Source organism: Neurospora hispaniola (genome assembly GCF_033458365.1).
Source record: "Neurospora hispaniola strain FGSC 10403 chromosome Unknown B0T23scaffold_6, whole genome shotgun sequence".
NCBI lineage: Eukaryota > Fungi > Ascomycota > Sordariomycetes > Sordariales > Sordariaceae > Neurospora > Neurospora hispaniola.
In genome coordinates this window covers 1,461,630-1,481,488 of record NW_026944411.1, presented here as the reverse complement: position 1 = coordinate 1,481,488, position 19,859 = coordinate 1,461,630, and the positions used below count along the sequence as shown (strand labels likewise).

The following is a 19,859-nucleotide window of genomic DNA, read 5'->3' as shown; positions in this document are numbered from 1 at the left end:
CTTAGAAAATGACAGTTAGTCTGTACGTACTTGATATTGTCCGTCCATGTGACCGTTTCGAGATGTGCATTTCTGGCGGTCTCATCGCCAGCATGCATCATATGTTCAAATTGTTCATATTATCCATCCCAATGCGATAATATTTGATTGAATCACAGGAGATTGAAAGATTATCCGGAGTAGCGATCCCAAATGAAGTTGAAGGTCAATACATTGAGCAGAAGGGTTTTCTTTACAGGAGTGTCTCAACTGGTAACTAATCCCGCGCATAAGAGTCAAACAAGGGAATTTCTAGGACGACTTTCTTGATATTATACCAACGGAAAACGAACAAACGCCTGCTTTCTTCTGTCAACTAAACCACCATTATGAAAATATCCGCCTGTATGGAACTTCAACCTTTCGGCCAGGGTGGTGGTTCCTCCTCCTCCTCCTCCCCAGGTTCTTCCGAACAATCCTTCCGCACGCCTCCACAATCACCAATCCCTGTCATCTACTCCAGCTCTTTAGACAATAATCGACATAACAATGACTCAAGCCCTGGAAAAAGCGAGCTGGAAACAGAAAGCGGTGCATGCACACCGTCACAGCACCTCTCTTCATCACCACCATCACCATTCCCATCACTACCTTCAGGCCACATACGGCATCCCACCACCTACCCATATCTGCCGAACAATCGTGATTACCAACCAGCCACCTTTGAACGAGGAAAAAGGAAAGTCAGCTTCTTCCCATGCCTCTATGACAACGACCAGTATCTTTGCCTCTGCCTTCCTCCCGTCTTCACCAAAGCAATGGTCAACCTAGCAAGCGGGATCAAGGTGGTAGTAAAGATAGTCTTTGAGACTCTCAGAACCGGTATGGATTGGGTCCCGCCAATTCCACCGGAGTCTGAGTCCGACTCTGACTTCGATATCAAGGGAAATTTGGAACGGGTTTCGGGACGGGGAAAACGGAGCGGGGTACGGAAGTGTAAGGGGCCTCCTCCACCTATTTTCGTACCGATGGGCGTTCTGCCTTTGTTTCGAAGTGATCATCCAGCCCAGGAAGTGGACACGGAGCGGTGGAGTCGGCGGGGAAAGAACGAGGTACCCGCATCGCTGCGGCGGTGGGGGGACGGAGTAGGTGCTATAGTGGATGGAGAGTGGTATGTGAAAAGAAGGAATGAGGAAAATGACCATGATGCTGCCCCTGTGAAGGGGAATGAGCTGAGCACAAAGAAGAAGTGGAAGGGAAAGGGGAAGGCGCAGGCGGCTGACGTGGCACGAATTCCAACAGAGGTTTTGGCAAGTGGTTCGAGGGATCCAGGAAAGCTACGGAGAGGATCGTATGTTCCGACGCGGCCTGACAGGAGGGGGGCAAGGTGGGTGCCGAGAGGTGTGAATAGTGGTGTCTGGGATGAGGACTACATAGAACAATCTTGATGAGAAACGGGAGCCAAACTGGGAAAGGACGGGGCTTCAGAAACAACGAGTGGAAGGGAAGGGATGATTGCGTGAGGTCGATACTTGGCCACACTGGAGATTCCATGTTACAGCGGGAAGACGCGAGAGGGACATGAGCTTCGGTTTCTTGAGCAGAATCATCCAGCAGAGTGCCTTTTCTAAATCTGAAAATAACAAAAAAAAGATAACAGGAACGATGCTGAAATCAAGTTAGTATCAAAATCATAGGGCTTTGCAGTCCCTTGATGTTTCTCATTTGACAATCATCCCTCACTTGAGCATGTTTGCGAGGAAGCCCCACGAGCCGGAGCAATTCGTAGTCTTCTTGCTTTCCTTCCAAATTTATTCGGCTTACGATGTCGATGCAGTAATGAGGTCTCAGAGGCTTCAAACCACCATCTCCTGCCTGAAACCTCCAGCTTCTAGATGACCACGAGGCATGTTGCAATCTTTCACTTCCCTTGTGGGGCAGACACCACCGGTAGGCTCCGGTGTCCCAAATAGCCTGGTATCTACTTGTAAGCTGCTGGCATCCTCTCTGTGTCATCTGGACCTTCGAACCTGAGTGCCCCTACCCCTCATCTGGAGCTGTACGCGTCACGCACTGGGACGTTGGTGGTTAAGGAAGGAGCACAGCCCCTAACATGCCCTGCCAGCTGCCACAAGCACCCGGCTGAGAGAAACCGGCAGGCCCAGTATAAGGTCGGGTATCAGACACCAATACCACAGCGGGCTCTGTGGTCTTATGGCGCAGTGGTTCCGTTGATGAAAACATTGCTGGGCACGCGGTGTCCAAGGTACAGTTTTCGTAGGGCGCAGCTGGAGCATTGTGGTTCGTTCCACAAGCTTACCTGGGCACCTAAGCTTTTTGCCAGTTTTACCGTCATCGATTCTTGCTGAAGACAGTTTCGATGAAATCCCTGGACTTTTCCTTTTCTTTCGCAATCTCGAACGATGTCTGCATCGCACTTTTGGGTTTGGGGCGAAAGTGGTCTGGTATGCACCTTTTGAATTGAAGTAATGCGAAGAGATGAAGCTACTCCCGTGATACGGAGACAGACTAGAAACAGTCGACATTACAATCATCCTCCAATGGTCGACTCACCTTGACCGCTGTCTGAAATTCAACATTTCCGTGTATCCGTAACGCACGGTTAGAATGATCAGACGGTCTTCATGCTCCGGGAAAAAGGGCGCATATGTTAGTTTGGAATACCCAAAGACGTTTAAGTTGGATCCACTGTATCCAGCGTCATGCAGAAAGTATTGGCACACACGAATCGATCTATCTTCCAGCGCCGGTGCCGCACACGATGCTTTGTTGTTGGATTTCGATCGTTCTGTCCCTCAAACTCTGGTTGGTCACTCGTTTATGAATCGCTGGATGCTGGCAAAACTCAAAAAATCTCGTTATTATAGTTATCTCTGGATGTCGAAGATCAAAGTGTACCTAGTTCGGTACTCACCGTCAGTATGTTTGTTTACTTCTGGGGCAAAGTGAGGGCATTCAGAATGCCTAAAGAACCGATAAGCCGTGCTATGATGTAATGCAGCAATCTTATCTTATCGGCATCCCATGGGCTTTCTTATCTCCCTGATAAGCATGCGCGATGGGTGTCCCACTATAAACGTGACCCCCCTCGTCGCAACCACTTTCAACGTTCCTTCGTTACAAATCACAGTTTTCTGGTATTGAACTTCACTCTAGGAACTTATCATCAACACATCGATTTTTTTGACTCCTAGCTTTTTTCTAACGAATGAAAACCCAGGTTGTGTACGCTCTTCGCAAACAGTCAACATTGCTCGATGGCATGACCTGCCTTGGCCACAGCTCGACTCCTCTAACCCAATCCAATCAACAGTCTTCCTACGCCCTCCTTCACACGAAAGCATCACAGGTCACAAGATCATAGTAGTATCTCTCGGCGAACGATGGCAGCAATCGCGACATCAAGCCTTCACCAGTACCCGCGGTACCGACTCGACTCTGTCGGCTGAAAATAGTCCGACCACCCATTTGCAGTCTGAGAATCTGGTGATCGTGGCGACCGAATCGGACTATCCTCGCTCGCGTAACTAGTGAACCGAAGATTACCCTGGTTCGTGCCTGTGTTTCTCCGCGGTGGGGAGGGACTAGAGCCACTCCAAGTCCCACTGCGTCTACCTCCAAGACTGTCATCGTATATGTACGACCGACGGCCGGATGTATTGTTCTGTTGGCGCGGGGGATCCGACGATATCCAGCTCCTCCGGACAGGAGACGGCGGTCTAAACACCCGAGCTGACCGACTCCATCCCCGATCGCGACCCGGACTGCTCCAGAACGATCCCTGCGTTCGAGTTGGTGAAGGCGAATACCCCCTACGAACCGGACTGCGCCCGCGGCGGGCATATATCACGTCGCCGCTATAATCGGAACCGCTTTCTGAGCGGCGAGCCTCCGAGTTGTCATATGTGAATGATGCCGGCGGTGTTTGGACCCTAGAACGACCGTGTAGATTCGATCCTCGCAGCGTTGCGTTGAAGCCATAGCCGCCGAATCGCGCAGGACCCCTTGCAGCACTGCCGCTCCACTGGTCGGAATAGTCGGCATCATAATCCGAGTCGTCGAGGATTCTCCTTGAGCCGCGCGGTCTTGTAGGACTGTCGATGAAGGATGATTGGCCGTGGGTCCCATCAGCGGGACGTCTCGGTTCCTGAGAATAGAAGGCACTCGAGGATTGACGGTAGCCTACTGTCCGTCGGGTAGGGCTATATGAGGACTCGGCCCTGGTGTTTCTGTAGTACGGGTCAGGAGAGGATTGGTACCCATCCCAGTCACGGTCACGGCTGGGAAGGGTGAAACCCGAATAAGCGAAGCGTCTCGACATTGGCGTTAAATTTAGAGCTGAAGTCAGTATTGGGTGTACTTTGGGTTAGTGGCCTACAGATTCGCCAGAGCTGTCTTGTGTTGTCCAGGCATACAGCGTCATTTCCTGGCAGGCCTACACCCGTTTTTATGTTTTGCGAGAGAGAGAGAAGCGTAGTGCCTCGATAGCCATTCTCTCGAAACTGGTTGTTCAGGCTTCTGTCGGAAGGCAAAGTATTGATCGTAATGTTTGCGGCTTCACATTTCGGACGAGTGTTCATGCTTTTCACTCACAGATTACCTTTACCACTTCGTCTTTCCTGCTATGGCTCACGGAAATTGTCGAGTCCATCATGAACAGAGGCTAAGGATTACCTTGATCAGTGAGTTTTGTCGCAAAGTGTTTGACAACTCATCAAACCCTCGCGTCTTTGAAGTGACGCTAGATCGAGACCATCAGAATGATCAATCCGGATTGCCATGCGCACAGAAACTGTTCCCAGGACCTAACGAGTATCTATAACCACCACTATCTATTACTGAACCTTATCTTTGTAAGTTGGGACAGTCATGGACTTTTGAATTTTCCCTTTTTTGAGAACATGTCTTCATACATATCCGGCTACTTACCCTCACCGCCCCAACAGGTGGGTAAAGAACTGAATATACCCTTTTTCAGACAGTCTTCAACGAGCGACAATCCTCCTTTTAGAAATGATCACCCATTCCACAACAAATTCATGGTTTTGTCACCACGCTTTTCAGGTTAAATTATGAAAGTCATAATGAAGACATGTCGTTTTTGCTGCTTATCTTGAACCAACACTACGACCTAGCGCATAGTGACAACCGTCTACAAATGCCATGATCTCCATTCCAACTGACCCTACCGCGTAACAAGGAAAGATACTCGAGCTACCATATCCAACATCATCTGTCTCAACCAATGCCCCTTGCCCATCAGACCCATTTTCCATCATGGTACATAGAGGTAGGTACCGACAATTCTTTCTGTAAACAATTCATCCGATCCAAGCCCGCATGATCGGTGAAATGAGGATATTCAGAGCTTCTCGCATTGATGGAGACAAGCGCTTCCACTCTTTGTCGCTGCCAACAGCGCACGACCCATTCCTTGCCTTCCGTTGAGCCTACCAGTATGTCCAAGAATTGTTTATCTTTGACCTTTGTTCCCACAACCGGAACCCTTCGACTCACGTACGTATCGAACACAGTATCATACTTTTGCATCTCCGACTGGTTGTTCCGTAAAACTAGTTGGCTCCTACTAGAGAATTCATGACGTGACTGGTTTTTCCGTTCATTCCGAGTACTGTTTTATGGCTGTAATGGGCGTTGCTTGTTTATAATAGACTTGATGACGGTCCGTAAGGAAGCGAAAAATATATGGAAATCATCAAGGGAAGCAATGAGCAAAGTTACTGATGTATCTGGTGGTATGGGATTAATGGCAGCTCAGATAGCCGTCAGCCTCAGAAGTCGTTGTTCTTATACCTTCATGAGGGCCTTTAGAAGCAGCAATGGGTGGGCATCGTCACGAGACACTCCTCGAACATTCATGTCGAGACAGTGACGTGATTGATCAGAAGGCCTATCAATCACTTTCACAAAGACTCAGTAGGCGCCTATATGCCAGCCATGTCTTTGGTGATATGCTATTTGAAAACTGAAGCTGCTCGAAATCGAAGCGTTCGGCGGCTACCTAACTATCTCATCCACGGCCAGGAGATATTGAAGCATGATCAGCTTTTACTTCCACCGCGTTGATCTCCTCCCTCAAGAACCGAAAGTCGTTAATTATCGCTAAGAGTATCGTGTACTGCCTGAATTAACATCTGGACGCGATCTCCAATCCGTGGGCGAGGGCTGGCGGCAAGCTAGGTTCTTGAAGTTATCCGCTCAATGCTTTATTTGAGTGCTTCACAGAGCCTCGATTGGAGCATCAACCGCCACGGGGTGTGTTTGTAGAAACAGCCCGTCAAACGCTGGGCGACAGACAAAGGGTTCATCTGTTGATTCCATACGCGAGCATGGCCACCCAACACCAACCGCGCGGTCCCGATAGTACGGCTTATGACGCTCTTGTATGTTACCCCAACAAATGGTGCATATGATGTCTGGTTTTGCCAAAGTGTCTGCATATGGATTTCAAAAACTTGCCTTGCCAAGGCCGCGTCAACAAAAGTGGAAGGTTGAGGAGAATTAGCGCAATGTTAGCATCTTATCCTAGCTCATCTAGATCTTGTCGCGACTTCGTTAGTACCTCATCTCATTCCCCGGGAGTTTCTTTTCCCAGGTTAGCGCTTGAAAAATAAAAAATGAAAATCAGAAAGAAGGAGAAAAAGGGAAAATTAAGAAAGAAATAAAAAAGCCGCCAAAGTCAAAGTGAATACGTTTGCTAAAGCAAGATTGGTCCTGCCATCAGCCTGGAAAAAGTGTTCAGTTGTTTTCACATGTGTGCTGTCATTTAGCCGGCAGATTGATGCCGCCTTTCTGGTCCCATTGGAGATAAGCAGCCTGTGAGCAACATATGAGCGACATCTTTGCCGCGGGAGAAAGGCAGTCTTGCTTCGTCTAGCTTTCTGGGTGACATAGGTATCTTCATGTTATGTACCTTATAGGTGAACTCAAGAATGGCGTAAATGGGTTCGTGATGGAGACTGTCCGTTTGAGGGAGTGAGTGGGTGTGTCCGACCTGACGCATGTGTGTTCGAGTAAGTGGCTGTATACCTACGCCGAGCCGTGATGAGTCCTATGGAAGCATTCGAGGGTAAATGACATGCGTATAAGGAGGAAGTCGGCGATGGTCGATCTCTTGTAGAATCCAGCAAGCTGCCACAATTGAGGGTTGGGCTGTGGTACGCCGGGGACGGAATCTGTATGTTGTACCTTATCTTCTCTGGGGATTGAGGTCGGTTTCATTGTAGCTCTTATTTTTGGGTAGCTGGGGTTGTGTTCGGAGCCGCTGTATTGCTGTAGAGAAAACCCAGTTTTGGTGGCTGTAAGGTGCAGTCTTACAGTTACACTTTTCTCATTCGGCTCGATTTCAGTAAAAATCTGCAAGTTGCTGCAACCACCTGCACTTACCCCAAATCCTCCATCTGACCAATTAGAAGGCCAGGATCCTTACCGCGATATGCCAGATTTCTAACATTTTTAAAGGACCTTGACCCTATATTTAAGGCTGTATAGCAATACAGCTATACCAACGAACACAGAGCAGTAAGGAGCTTTTTGGAAGAGCCTTACCGTTGCATTACCGTGCAGGGAGTGCAGCTGCGGACCATGTATGGTAATGCAACGTTATCTCTAAAGCTCTACAGCGGCTCCGAACACAACCTGGGTTTCTGTCTCTGTCAAAGGGACAAGGGCGGTTTTGGTGCAGTGGCGATGAGGATGGGCACAATCTGCCGGAATTTACACTAAGATAGGCGAGTGTGAATGGTCGACTAGGAATATACGAAACATTTCTGTCAGATCGCCGGAAGTTGGTGAGTGATCTGGAATATCTCGGTACTTTAGATCTAGAAATGACTGAAGCGGTTAGCTCATTGGGCTGGAGGAAGGTCACGGTGAGGAACAAAACAAAAGCTTTCTACAATATATCACAGCGTCACATATGAGTTATTCGTGACCATGCTTGACAAGCCGTAAATCTTGATACCTCTACGATCAATGTGATGGGTAGCTGTAATCCTGGTTTCCGACCCCGAAACCCGAGATCGATTCCATGATGGCTGTGTTAATACCTTTCTATTCATTCTAAAAGCATCTGTAAGATGCCCATTATTTCACCTGCAACCGGCTAGAGGTATACACCACGAAAGGTTGGCCAGCCAATCGCTCAACCGCCGATCAGTAGGGTATAATTTCACCTTTGTCTCACTTCACGTATCGGAGTCCATTTCTTTCGTATAGGGCTAGGAGTACAGGAGAGCCTACTAGCCCAAGGCTGTTGAGAGACGATGCCAAGTTGGAAGAAGCCGAGATATGTGGGGGTCGAGATGGGGAAGCGCTGGCCTAGTACAGTCCAGAACTGGTTTGATCGTTAGCTCGAGACCTCGGGTCAAGTTTCCCGGGTATGTTTATCCGGGTATTTCTATATTTCCTGAATTCATGTGGTTCTGTGGTTAAAATGTAGTTTCGCCTTGAATTTGCCGTTTTCGATGCTTATTTCGTCAACCTCGGATTCTGTTGATGCCTTTCCGATCCGTGCTGGGCCTTTCATTTTGTCCTTGTAAGACATAAGACAACTTGGGAAGGATAGGGTCCAGTGTACCAAGAAATATCAACTTAAACAAACAAACCAGCCTTGGACTGTAGCTGAGGACAAGGACGACAAGCGAAGCCCAACAAGTCCATGATCATCGTGTGGTGGTTCCACAACTTGGCAGGGGACCAAATGCCATAGATTTAGCCGGTGCGCGATGGCGATGACGATGTCGGCGGTGAAGTTTACCTACACTTGACCGAACTTGATCGAGAAAAGTACGACTGACTCCCATAAATACATGGTGATCATACGCCGTCGAAGACTACAGACCTGACTGATCTTATCGTTCCATCACATACCTATTCATCATCAAGTTCATCATCATGGTCCACGCTCGTCGTACGTCTCTCGCGCCCCTCCTCTCCGGGGCGACGGCGTTGCTCCTGGCAACTGCCACTGCCCAGGGTAACAATGTTCCGGCTCAGGCACAGGTCATCAACCAAAAGAGTTTCAACGTTCTGGGGGACGTGCCGCCTCCTCCTGTAGCCAATTATAGTACTGTACGTCTGCCAAAATGAGAATCGCCATGTTTCGACATGCTCCCCGTTAACCTGTCACACCTTGTGCGCGAGCAGCTCTTCATCCCGCCTGGAACAACAAAGGACTCCCTCTTCGAGAAGCCCTTCCACATTTACGATGAGGAGTTTTTGGATATTATTGGAGCTAACCCGACTCTTACGCTTCTTAAGTCATCGGGAACTAACCCGATGTTTCATGAAGCTGCTGTCTGGTAGGTCTTTACCCGAACTATGCTGTAGGCAAGATAACTGGCAACAAAAAACTGATGGTCAGGATTTTAGGGTCCCGTCCACGGATGACGTCTTCTTTGTGCAAAACGCGGGTGATCCCGCCGCCGGCACTGGGCTCAACAGGTCGGCCATCATTCAAAGGATCTCGCTTTCCCAAGTGACGACTGATGTATCGGCGGAGAGAAATGCCACTGGCAAGGTCGACGTTCACTTGGCCGTAGCGACTCCTGCTATCATCAACCCCAATGGTATGTCTTTTATCCACAAAAAGAGAAGTGACCAAAGGGATTGGGTCAAAAGGGGAAAAGAGGGAAACAGTGTGATAATAACTGCTTCATTAGGCGCAACAAACTACAGGAACAGAATCCTTTTCGCCGGCGAGGGACAGGGCAGCAGAGTTGCTCCGGCGCTTTATGCCATGTCTCCAAATGCTCCTTATAATGCCACGGTCATCCTGGACAACTACTTTGGCCGTCAGTTTAACTCCATCAATGACGTTGCAATCAACCCGCGCACCGAAGACATTTACTTTACCGATACTACCTACGGCTATGTTCAGGATTTCCGGCCCGAGACTGTCATTCAAAAGCAGGTTTGGAGATTCAACGAGACATCTGGGGCTGTGGCCGTTGCGGCTGATGGGTTTAATATGCCTAACGGTAAGCGGATGTCCCGTCTATAGTTCTTCACTGGAGGGAGAGGACTAACCTATGATACCAGGCATCACCTTCTCCCCAGACGGCCAACATGCCTACGTGACCGATACCGGTGTCATCCAGGGCTTCTTCGGGCGTAACTCATCCTTCCCATCGAGCATGTAAGTTCTGCCATCTTTGTCGTCTAGTCGCCAGCCAACAACTGCTCTGACATTACATTTCACACAAAGTTACCGCTATGACGTTGAAGAAGATGGCACCTTCTCCAACCGCAAGACTTTCGCCTTCATCGCGACTGGTGTGCCGGATGGCGTTCACGTCGACACCAAAGGTAACCTGTACGCGGGCTGCGGCGACGGCGTGCATGTGTACAACCCGTCCGGAAAGCTGCTCGGAAAGATCTGGATCGGCAGCACGGTCGCCAACTTCCAGTTTGCTGGAAAGGGTCGGATGGTGATCCTTGCGGAAACGGAGTTATACTATGCCACGTTGAAGGCCGAGGGGGCGTTCCCTGGTCAGCTTTATTGAGGAGAGTGGTATGCATTTTTTTTAGTTAGTGTCTGTTAGTATAGAGCTCAATTGAAATATGGCATCAGTGCAGAACCGTTAGCAATCACACTAGAACGTAGCATGTACGCATGCTGTTGTGTAATCCTACTTGTACATACAAGAGGATGGAACCCCTGAACCCAAAAGGCTTGGCATTGCCACTTACCCAGAAACGGGAACTGCGACGACGAAACATCCTGGTGTCTTGAATCTTCCTCTTGTCCTTTGAGCTCTTGCAACTTCGTCCGCAAGCTTCAAATCAACCACGTCCGCTCTTCAGCCTGGATCCTGCTCGCGCATGCCCGTGAAACAGCTTCTAGTAGCGTTGGTTTTTGGCTGGAGAATACAAGGGCGGCGAATTGTGCAAAATGGCCAGCAAAAGAACACAACCTCTGGTTGCCTACGACGATGAATCCGACTATCATGACGAAAGCGATCACGACAACACCGAATTTCTGCCGCACGCGAAACGCCGACGACTCAATTCCCATCCCGTCGACGACGACATCGCCCTGCCGGCCAGGCGGCCGACGCGCGCTCAGCAGCCCGACTCTGACCCTACACGTAATAGCATATCCCGCGATCTACTCTCCTCTCTCTCAGACGAGCTGCTCATTCGCATCCTATCGTTCCTTTCACTCCAACACCTCCTCGCCGTCGCCCCAGTGTCGCGCCGCTTCTACCAGCTCGCTGGAGATTCGCAATTATGGAAGGCTTTATACTACGCGCGCTTCGTGCTACCGCGCGCCATGAGGATACCGGGATTCAGAGACACCACGGCCAGTGGTGGCGGTACCGGCCACAAATTGCATTACTCGGGCAGAAGGACACTATGGGCTGATGGGCGACGTGGTGGACTTGTTCAAGAAAAGAAGGAGGAGGGAATCAAGACTGGAATCAAGAGGAGGAGAGACGAGCCAAGCACTTTCGACAATAGCGGACTAGGCGTAGAAGTCGACGAACGGTCACAAGAGCGGAAATGGGAGCCTGTTAACTGGAAGAGGCAGTATAAGATCCGATACAATTGGTCGAGGGGCAAATGCGCGGTCGAAGAGCTGAGGATAGGGGGTACGGCGGACACGACGCAAGAGGGAAATCATCAACAACAGGAGCGAAAGGTGCTCGTAAAAGTGGTCGAAGGGATTGCGATCACCGCGGATAAGGTGTCGGGTTTGCGCGCATGGGATCTGAAGAGCAGACATCTGCTGGCGCAAGTGAGTCTCTGTGAGGACGGGCTGGACTCTACGCCGAGCTGTATTGCTATGGACGACCACGAGTTGGACCACGGGATATTGGACGTGGGAGTGGGTTTCCTGGATGGGAGTTTTGGAGTTTGGAGGTTTTTCAGTGGCGAGAACCGTCTCGTAAGGCGGTACAAACACGAAAAGTCGAGTAATGGGGAACTCGTTGCGATGGCCCTATCGTATCCCTACATGTTGACGGCCACGGCAGCGGTATTGGTATCGCTTTATACCTTCGAGGTACCCCAGGAGCCACCGGCAGACCAATCGGCTCAGAACTCGGGGGCGGGTGGCGAGGCGAGAACGATGACAAAAGCGGGTGGTTCAATGGAGGAGAATTCGGGTGCCTCTGAACACGATACCGATCCGCTTCCAGCGCCATATTTGCTCACATCACTCAACTCTTACTCCTCGAGACCTCCCCTTGCACTATCCATACGAAAGATGGCTTTGACAACCGTCGCCTCAATAGCTTACACTTTTCCCACTCGGAGGGGCTGGTCCATCGGTCTTCAGGACATGCACATCCGCACCCCAAGTACAGGCGTCAAGTCCGCTCCTGACATCACTACAACAAAAACAGCATACACCATGCCGTTAGACACTGGCAGTGGGCTGCAAGAAACACCAGCAACACCCTTACATGAAATTGTTGCTAGGTCTCGAGAACCGGACAGCCCATCCTCGCGAACCCCTCCAGTGACAGTCGGGCCTACGACACTTTGCTACACTCACCCTTATCTTCTCGCCACTCTGCCTGACAACACCCTTGTGCTGCACATGTGCACATCAACCGCCTCTTCGCTGTCCATCTCACGTGGTATTCGGTTATGGGGCCACACATCGGGAATTAGCAATGCCGAGATAACGGCGCGGGGAAAGGCCGTTAGTGTCAGCTCACGGGGTGAAGAGATGCGAGTCTGGGAGCTTGAAGGACGGTCAAGCGGAATTGGCAGCCGAAGCATCGAGATTAAACCCGGTCCTGCTGCCTCAAGTGATAACAAAAGCGGCTCGGCTCCTCCCAGCGGCGGCGGCCTTGCATTGGACAACAAAGAAGATTTGGAATACGATTGGGATGAACGTAGGAACTGGGTGGGATTCGACGATGAAATGGTCATTGTGTTGAAAGAAAAGAGAGGTGGGGGCGAGAGTTTGATGGTTTATGACTTTACCTAGTTGCTAACAACTCTCTTCGATGCGCAATCCGACACACCTCTCGCCTGAATTGCCATTCTCTGCAGGCCACTTCAAAGCCTCTGAGTGTTAGAAAGCTTGATTGTCGAGATCAGTCAAGGACCTCCAACAACATCCCAAAACACCAAGAAGCGAAGTCTGGCCCCACCGCACTCAGCCCACTGGACACAACATTACGTTAAACAGGGACATTGCCCAGTACAACCCCCGACTGAAGGCGCCGTTCATACAACAACCTATCCCGCATGTTTCGCAGGAGTGGGCTTATTCGCGGCGTACACGACGCCCTGCTTTCCCCTGTGATACATGTCGCAGAAGACAACTAGGCAGCCTTATCCAGGAACAGGCAGGTGCATGGGGGACCTCGTGCCTCTGACGTCCTATCTGGCGTGTCACTCAAATGCGTGCGTCATGGCTCGGCATATTGACAATATGGATCATGGTTTGGCCCCTTGGCGCGAAGTTTACAGAACCGCCAGCAATATGACCAGTACGGACAACAAGGGAGACCCTCTAGAAGCTTCTTGAACACGACCAAACCAGGATGGTTACCGGCAACCTAAACCTCGATGATCATTATTTATCCGGGAGGCCTCCCAGACTTCCGCGGTAGTGGCAAAAACCAGACGCGCGGTCCTCAGCTTATCTCTCTTGGTAAATTTCAGTCCCCCTTCACCGTGGCTTCCGGAGTCTTCTATTACACTGCACACATCCATTGGCTCAACCATTTGCGTTGCGTCGAGGCTATTCCATTCTGTGTGTCACTCGCTTGCCCATCGGGTTAGTCAGTCACACACTTCTGTACCGCAGCTCCCCAGTTTCGCACCAGGTTCTCGGTGAACCGCGTGGAGAAGAAGAACGGTCGATATGTGATTTGGTCAAGAGGTTGACTAGTCAGCTTTTTGGGCGGTGGTAGAAAGCGGTAAACCGCCTCCTGCGAAAGTTTGAAGATGACCGACACCTCCCCAACATGACCGAGCTTGGTCAATGTGTAAGCAGGCCGATGGCTGCCTAGCATGTGGAGGACAGGCGTATACTTTGAGGGACCTGGAATCAGATGGTAGACCTTGTTCTCTCTCACACGCAGACACAAGATACCAATGCATTGGAGAAAGGTAATAAAGACAATCACTCCCTGGCTTTACTCCCACACATAAAGTCTACATGGGCCATAGTCACTGTAGAAGATACCTACCTAGCCTGATGGCTACAGTCATCGCCAGTGTCCCACAACATCGATGAAGCACTCACTCATCCAACATCATACCTACCGTAAAAGATGTCGAACATCGGATTTCAGGTCCAAGAAACCTTCCTAGAACCGGCTACATATCTGTCATGTTCAAAGCAGTCTGAGCAGCGTGTCTGCATCGAAATTGGGGATTTTCAACTACAAAAGACTCATAGATGATTACAGTCTGTTTCGCTGACTGTGCATGAAGCATCTGTATGTACCTAGCCGGAGCAGGATGAGGGAAAAATAACTGCAACGGGGTTTGTTTGTCCTTCGGCCTGTGTGCATTGCATTTAGCTTTTCACATGACCTGCTTCGGAGCTACATGGTGAATATTTTGCTGACCTAAAATCCGATGTCCGCGAGTTTTCAGTACGTTACTGCATGCCTGGCAGACTATTGCACGCAGCTACGTAGCGCATACGTACCTGCTCCGCCGGCGCGACCTGCTCACTCCCGTTGATATGCACATTTACACAGGTATTTTGCCGTCAAGCTTCCGGCTTAGTCGATATGTAAGTAAGCCAATCTGTGCGGTCGCGATGCGATGCGATGCGACGCGTATTTCCCGGGTTTGTTGAAGTTCCATTGTTCACTTCGGCTGCAGCAACGGGCATAGCATGGTATATGTACATGCGATTTTCCAGTATCCATACTAGGGAATAATATCACGGAATAGACAGTCTGTGCTGCTTTCCTTGGATGACTGATAAAACGTATAAGGAAAAGGAGGAGAGAGTTCGGAGGAGGATGACCATTTCAGTATCTATGAGTAGGCTTTGAGGTGGGTACATGGGCACTTTTGCTAAATCGATTTTGCAACATTCAGTTCATATAGCGCCAGTGGTTTAGTGGTAAAATCCATCGTTGCCATCGATGGGCCCCGCGTTCGATTCGCGGCTGGCGCAATGAAAATAATCTTTTTGAATTTTTTTTCTTCCATCTGCTCGATTTCCAAGCTTCCTTGTTTTTCTTCATCCCTCATCTTCTAAAGAGGTATTGTATTGGCTGCAAAATTTGCTACTTTCTATTATACTAGCTCATACTGCTTCCTTTGTTCCAGTTCAACCCATTCAGTGATACTTCGATAGTGTAGGTATCTGGCATCTTTCCCATTTTGTTCCCTCACCTTGCTCAAGTAACCATTATCCCATCTCGGTTCCCTGCCCATGAGCAACCATCAAGTAGTGTAGGTATCTACACAGTACGTACATCTTGTAGGTTGTACGTACGCCTTACGGCTGCACCAAACCCCCGCGCCTCTTCCGGTCATGTTCCTGGCAGCGGGCGTCAACGTGACTCATTCCGAGTTTATACTTGTCACTTGCGCATAGTATTAGGTGTTGTATATATGTATAATCAATCAGGTAGCGGAGGCACACTACATACGCTAGGCCGATCTAACCTTTGCCGGTCTCAAGGGATATATCGGAGTCTATCCTCTGCTGTCAATATTGGTATTCAATTACAAGCTGGCTGGAACTGTATCCGAATCTTCCGTTGCTTGGCATTATCGTTGTTGTTGGTAGCTAGTAGTACTCAGGTAGTGAGAGATGGGAAATATTGTCTGTTGGTCCTTGGCTATAGGTTGTTGGCAGGTTAATTGGCCCCTGGGGTGTACATTTGAAGACCGCGGGTTGCACGGGTGTGGGTGTGGGTGTGGGTGTATGGGTAAACTTATTGTATAACTTGCTTAATATGTACGTGCCTCTTCATATTTTGGGTGCGTGACCTACCCTTGGTATTGTTAGGTGCTCCTGCTTCTATTAATCGGTATTTGTACTGTAGGTACCAAACAAGACAAGCACAATGTGTAGAGGGAAGAGGTATGTGGGCCGACGGTATCAAAGAACGCGAACAAAGAAAGAATGACATAGATATAGTGGGAGGCGTCAGGCACAACGGACATCACATGGAAGCCTGCGAATTGGACAGCCTGATCGCATGAAGTTATTGGTGTACAGGATATTGAGTGGACTGTTGGTTTGTATATTGTCATGGAGACTAACTGCAACGAACAAAGAAATCAACAGTATTGGAATTGCTTAGTATCTAAGAGTATGTAACAACATGTCAGACCGTTGCTGTCTAGAAGGAAGGACTTGGCTTGTTTGAGAAAAGAGTAGTATATCTCTCTTTCCACGTTTTGTTCCGATCGATTCAGACGCATTAGGCAACATGCTGAAATCTCAATTGATGATCGGAACCCTGCATCGCTAGCCCGTCCAAGTGACTCCGGGCGAGACATGTTCATCCTTATGCAAGTGCCAAGGAAGCATGTACATGCCACTATGCTTACCGATAACAGATTTACAGTTCATTATGGAAATCTCAATGTTTGACGGGACATGCGGCCATGGAAACTACAACGACGTCAAAAGGCACCGATGGGGAGCGAATCTAGCACAAACACGTTGTTATTAGTGTTGCGCGAGCCGGAGCATTGAGGCTCTGGAGAACCTGCTCCAGCAGCCTATGCCAGGCCATAGGCCACAAGAGTCCATGGTTGGGTTGTTCCGATTCCTTATCTGCTTCCTGGTTGTGAATTTGCCATATTGATTGACACATAAGGGTCAACAAGTCACAACCACCACATGTGAAACAGGTGTTATTATGCACTTTTTGGTACTCGAGGTACGTATCGTGTACAGCAATGAGATTGATAACATGGCAGAGGGTGAGCGTAGTGTAGGAAACTACCTCTTAGGGTAGCGAGAACCCTTCAGAGGCAGACAGATGGCCGTGAATGGTCGATGTACCCGCTCAATCAGCCCTAGGATACGCCCCGAGAGGCGATACAAGAAACATGGCGAGCGGGCCAGTGACCAATGCTAGGGCAGACATGGCCTCAATTGGCTGCCTTGTTATCGATGAAACATCTCGTCACTGTCAATCATGAGCTACGATTAGTCAATCGAGCTAATGAATACGTCTGAAGTCTCAGCAACAGTACGTAGTGAAGCCATTGATACCGTGCTTGATGGAGCATAGGAGGGCCTCATGCCTTGGATTCATCGCAGTTCCCATTGTCATTACACCCTCTTCCGGGAGTCTAGCGGAACGGGATGGTCCTCGTGGTCGAGTCTTATGAGTCCAATGTCGTCCTCATGCTCGTCTTTACTTTCATCTTTAGCGCAATCTAAAGCGGATTAGAGGCGATTGGGAAACAAGTGGGTGTGGTGGTGGTGACATCTGGTGAGTGGGAGTGAGACGAGTGACGGGACCAAGGTCAACCCCATGACGAGGGGTAGCCAAGATTGGCAAGGTCCGATTGTCAAGTCAGGTGACAGATTCATGGTGTGTCGGCTGCGAGCTGTTGTTCAGGCGGATGCGCGGACGCATAGTATGTGAAAATACTACGAGTGGTGACACACTACGGTAGATTGATCGATAAACGCGCCTTACTGCGTGGTTCATCTGGCGTGATTCAAGCTCTTCTTGGTATGGTGGGATAGAAAGAGGCGTGTCTTGGCTTGTCAGTCTGAGAGAGCAGACGCGTTTCTGAAGAGGTGTCGAGTATGGCAAAGTATTGTAGGAAGATAGTATTCGTCGAATCTGACCGTGTAGCGCACAATGCGCATGTTTAAACTGAGCTGCCCAAATATTCGAAGGACATTCTCTTCCTTCCTAACACTTTTCGGCATGTGGCACCTAAACTAGATGCTTGGTCGTTCTGGGGGGGGGGGGGGGGGGGGGGGGCAGTGCTCTAAGTGTAAGTGCGTCAACCGCTATCGAGAACCCTGTATCTGCAAGGGGAACCACACCAGAGCCAGGGTTGTGATCTGTCTGTCAGCTGGAGAAAATTCCGGTTGACCAACCAACTGTGTCCAACGCGCCAGTTCGGGGCAGCAATCATTGTGTCGATGCATGAACCCCGGATGCTAGGTCAATAAACAGAACTTGGAGATGGGAATTTAGTTTGATGCCGGCTCCATCATTGTTGTTAGAAGGTAAACATCTTTCCCTTACTCAATGTTTTGTTTTGTTCTTGACGTTGGTTCTGATTTCGGACTTGTTTGCTTGCTGTTGGAAGGGGTTTGATAATGAGTTTGTCTCTTCCATGAAAATATGTCTTTGTTTGTTGCTGGATGGAGTTTTGGTCTGTAGTCCAGGGCGAAGATGAAAGGATATTGGAGCCCAAAGCCCAGGCACGCCAGGATCGAAGCGCTGAAAAGATTGCTTGCCTATTTGGTGGTTGGCAATCGGTCTTGTCCAAAGGCCTTTGCCTCATTGGCGGTATGTATGCCATTGCCAGCATTCGATGCATCTAGAGCCTGTCACCGCCATTGTCGGTCAAGAGGTCGGGGTCGGGATTGAATGGACGGCTTGAGTTGAGATGATCAGGGGTTGAAAGCGGGGTCCGTCCAAGGTCAACGGGAGGGCCCACAAGTCCACCGGGATGAGAGCCGGCCGAGTGGATGCTCGCGTGTCCGGCTCCGCGCCGTCACACACACGCGGGCGCTGCGGGGAGAAGAGGCCCATCTGGAGGCTGGTCGACCCCGCGGTGCGTTTTCGCTGGTTGCTTTTGATACATAGAATCTTGGTTAGGCTTGGGATGCCAGTCCCTTGATCGCCTGCCTTCATGCAGTGAGGAGGGGAATTCGATGAGCAGGCTGGACGATAAGGGTACGTGGCATCCTGGACAGGCACGATCAAACGTTTCTGTGGTATCCAAGACGGGGAGCCTTTCTGTCGTGCTGCCACATACGTGATGTATAGCCCACCAAGGTGGAAAGGACTGGCGGCTTGTGCAGGACGCGAATGGGCCGTTGAGGCTGCTGAATGCTGCTCTCGACAGCACGGTCTCTCAACAGCTCCATCGTGTGGTAGATATGCCTCTGGGGGAGGCCATCAGGCTTGAGTGCGGAGAAGAACAGTATCGGGATATATCGCTAAAGTGAGCGAGGTAAGACGAATGATAGAAGCACACTCGGTGATCTGTGGTGATCCGTCTGTAGCTCCCGTCGTCGATGTGGAAGGAGTACTTTGCGGGACTTCAAGGGAGCCAGAGGTACCTACCTAGGTACACCTTATACCTCACTGCCACTTCCAGTTCTCGTTCATTTAAGGTAGTTCTCGATAACGCAGCTGATAGCGGGGTAAGTTCCCTCACTTCCAGACCTAGTTACCCGTAGTAGCGTGCATAGCACTTTTAGCAAAACAAACGACGAACCGCGAAACTCGCACACTCCACTATACCTAGTCTTCACCAAACAGCTATGGACCATGGAGGCCAAGGTGGTTGTTAATCCAATGCTGGCCCTTCGGTCTGGAGCGGGAGGCGACAAGGTCAATCGGTGACTCACCTTACCATCTTTCGCTTCCACTTTTTATGAAGGCAACACACCAGTGCCATGCCATCGACATCATCTGCCTTCCAGCATGCTCCCAATTCGCAATTTGTCATACAGGTACGCTCGGTACGCAGCGGTCTTTGCATGCTCTCGTCCTTCGTCCCGTGGTCGATGTCTGATTGGCCAATCGCTTTCCTCCCATCCAAATCTTCATCTACACAGTCGTACTTGCATTTGCATGTGGCAAAATACTGGCGAGAATAGTCCGGATACACTGCCCCCGCGCGATGAGCTGTCCGTCTTTCTTTCTTTCTTTTCTTTTTCGGTTTTTTTTTTCGTTTTTTTTTTT

At 49.8% G+C, this 19,859-nt stretch overlaps 5 protein-coding genes and 1 non-coding gene across 6 annotated transcripts; 5 read left to right on the top strand and 1 right to left on the bottom strand.

Moving 5' to 3' along the window:
• Positions 1-368: 368 nt before the first annotated feature.
• B0T23DRAFT_445260 (uncharacterized protein) lies at positions 369-1,427 on the top strand (the record flags this gene model as incomplete). Its single annotated transcript, XM_062840919.1, has 1 exon — positions 369-1,427. The coding sequence occupies one exon, from the start codon at positions 369-371 to the stop codon at positions 1,425-1,427; it is 1,059 nt and encodes a 352-aa protein (XP_062690759.1).
• Positions 1,428-3,409: 1,982 nt separating this feature from the next.
• On the bottom strand, positions 3,410-5,021 carry B0T23DRAFT_414112 (uncharacterized protein; the record flags this gene model as incomplete). The annotated part of the gene is made up of 2 exons (XM_062839549.1): positions 4,442-5,021; positions 3,410-4,338 (listed from the first exon to the last, which is right to left on the bottom strand). The coding sequence occupies exons 1-2, from the start codon at positions 4,578-4,580 to the stop codon at positions 3,410-3,412; spliced, it is 1,068 nt and encodes a 355-aa protein (XP_062690758.1). The 5' UTR covers positions 4,581-5,021.
• Positions 5,022-8,735: 3,714 nt separating this feature from the next.
• On the top strand, positions 8,736-10,526 carry B0T23DRAFT_362257 (uncharacterized protein; the record flags this gene model as incomplete). Its single annotated transcript, XM_062836299.1, has 6 exons — positions 8,736-9,093; positions 9,169-9,323; positions 9,394-9,590; positions 9,684-10,001; positions 10,063-10,159; positions 10,229-10,526. Exons 1-6 carry the CDS (start codon positions 8,917-8,919, stop codon positions 10,524-10,526), a joined length of 1,242 nt encoding a protein of 413 aa, XP_062690757.1. The 5' UTR covers positions 8,736-8,916.
• Positions 10,527-10,779: 253 nt separating this feature from the next.
• B0T23DRAFT_191487 (uncharacterized protein) lies at positions 10,780-13,126 on the top strand. The gene has a single exon (XM_062833224.1). The coding sequence runs from the start codon at positions 10,916-10,918 to the stop codon at positions 12,962-12,964; it is 2,049 nt and encodes a 682-aa protein (XP_062690756.1). The 5' UTR covers positions 10,780-10,915; the 3' UTR covers positions 12,965-13,126.
• A 1,927-nt stretch (positions 13,127-15,053) lies between these two features.
• Positions 15,054-15,124, top strand: B0T23DRAFT_t283. Its single transcript has one exon. It is a non-coding gene; the product is annotated as a tRNA-Gly (tRNA).
• A 3,696-nt stretch (positions 15,125-18,820) lies between these two features.
• B0T23DRAFT_455135 (uncharacterized protein) lies at positions 18,821-19,186 on the top strand (the record flags this gene model as incomplete). Its single annotated transcript, XM_062841225.1, has 2 exons — positions 18,821-18,842; positions 18,936-19,186. 2 exons carry the CDS (start codon positions 18,821-18,823, stop codon positions 19,115-19,117), a joined length of 204 nt encoding a protein of 67 aa, XP_062690755.1. The 3' UTR covers positions 19,118-19,186.
• Between the last annotated feature and the right edge of the window lie 673 nt (positions 19,187-19,859).

Excerpts from the sequence above, each read along its gene's own strand:
- B0T23DRAFT_191487 (XM_062833224.1), top strand. The coding sequence starts at position 10,916 with ATGGCCAGCAAAAGAACACAACCTCTGGTTGCCTACGACGATGAATCC.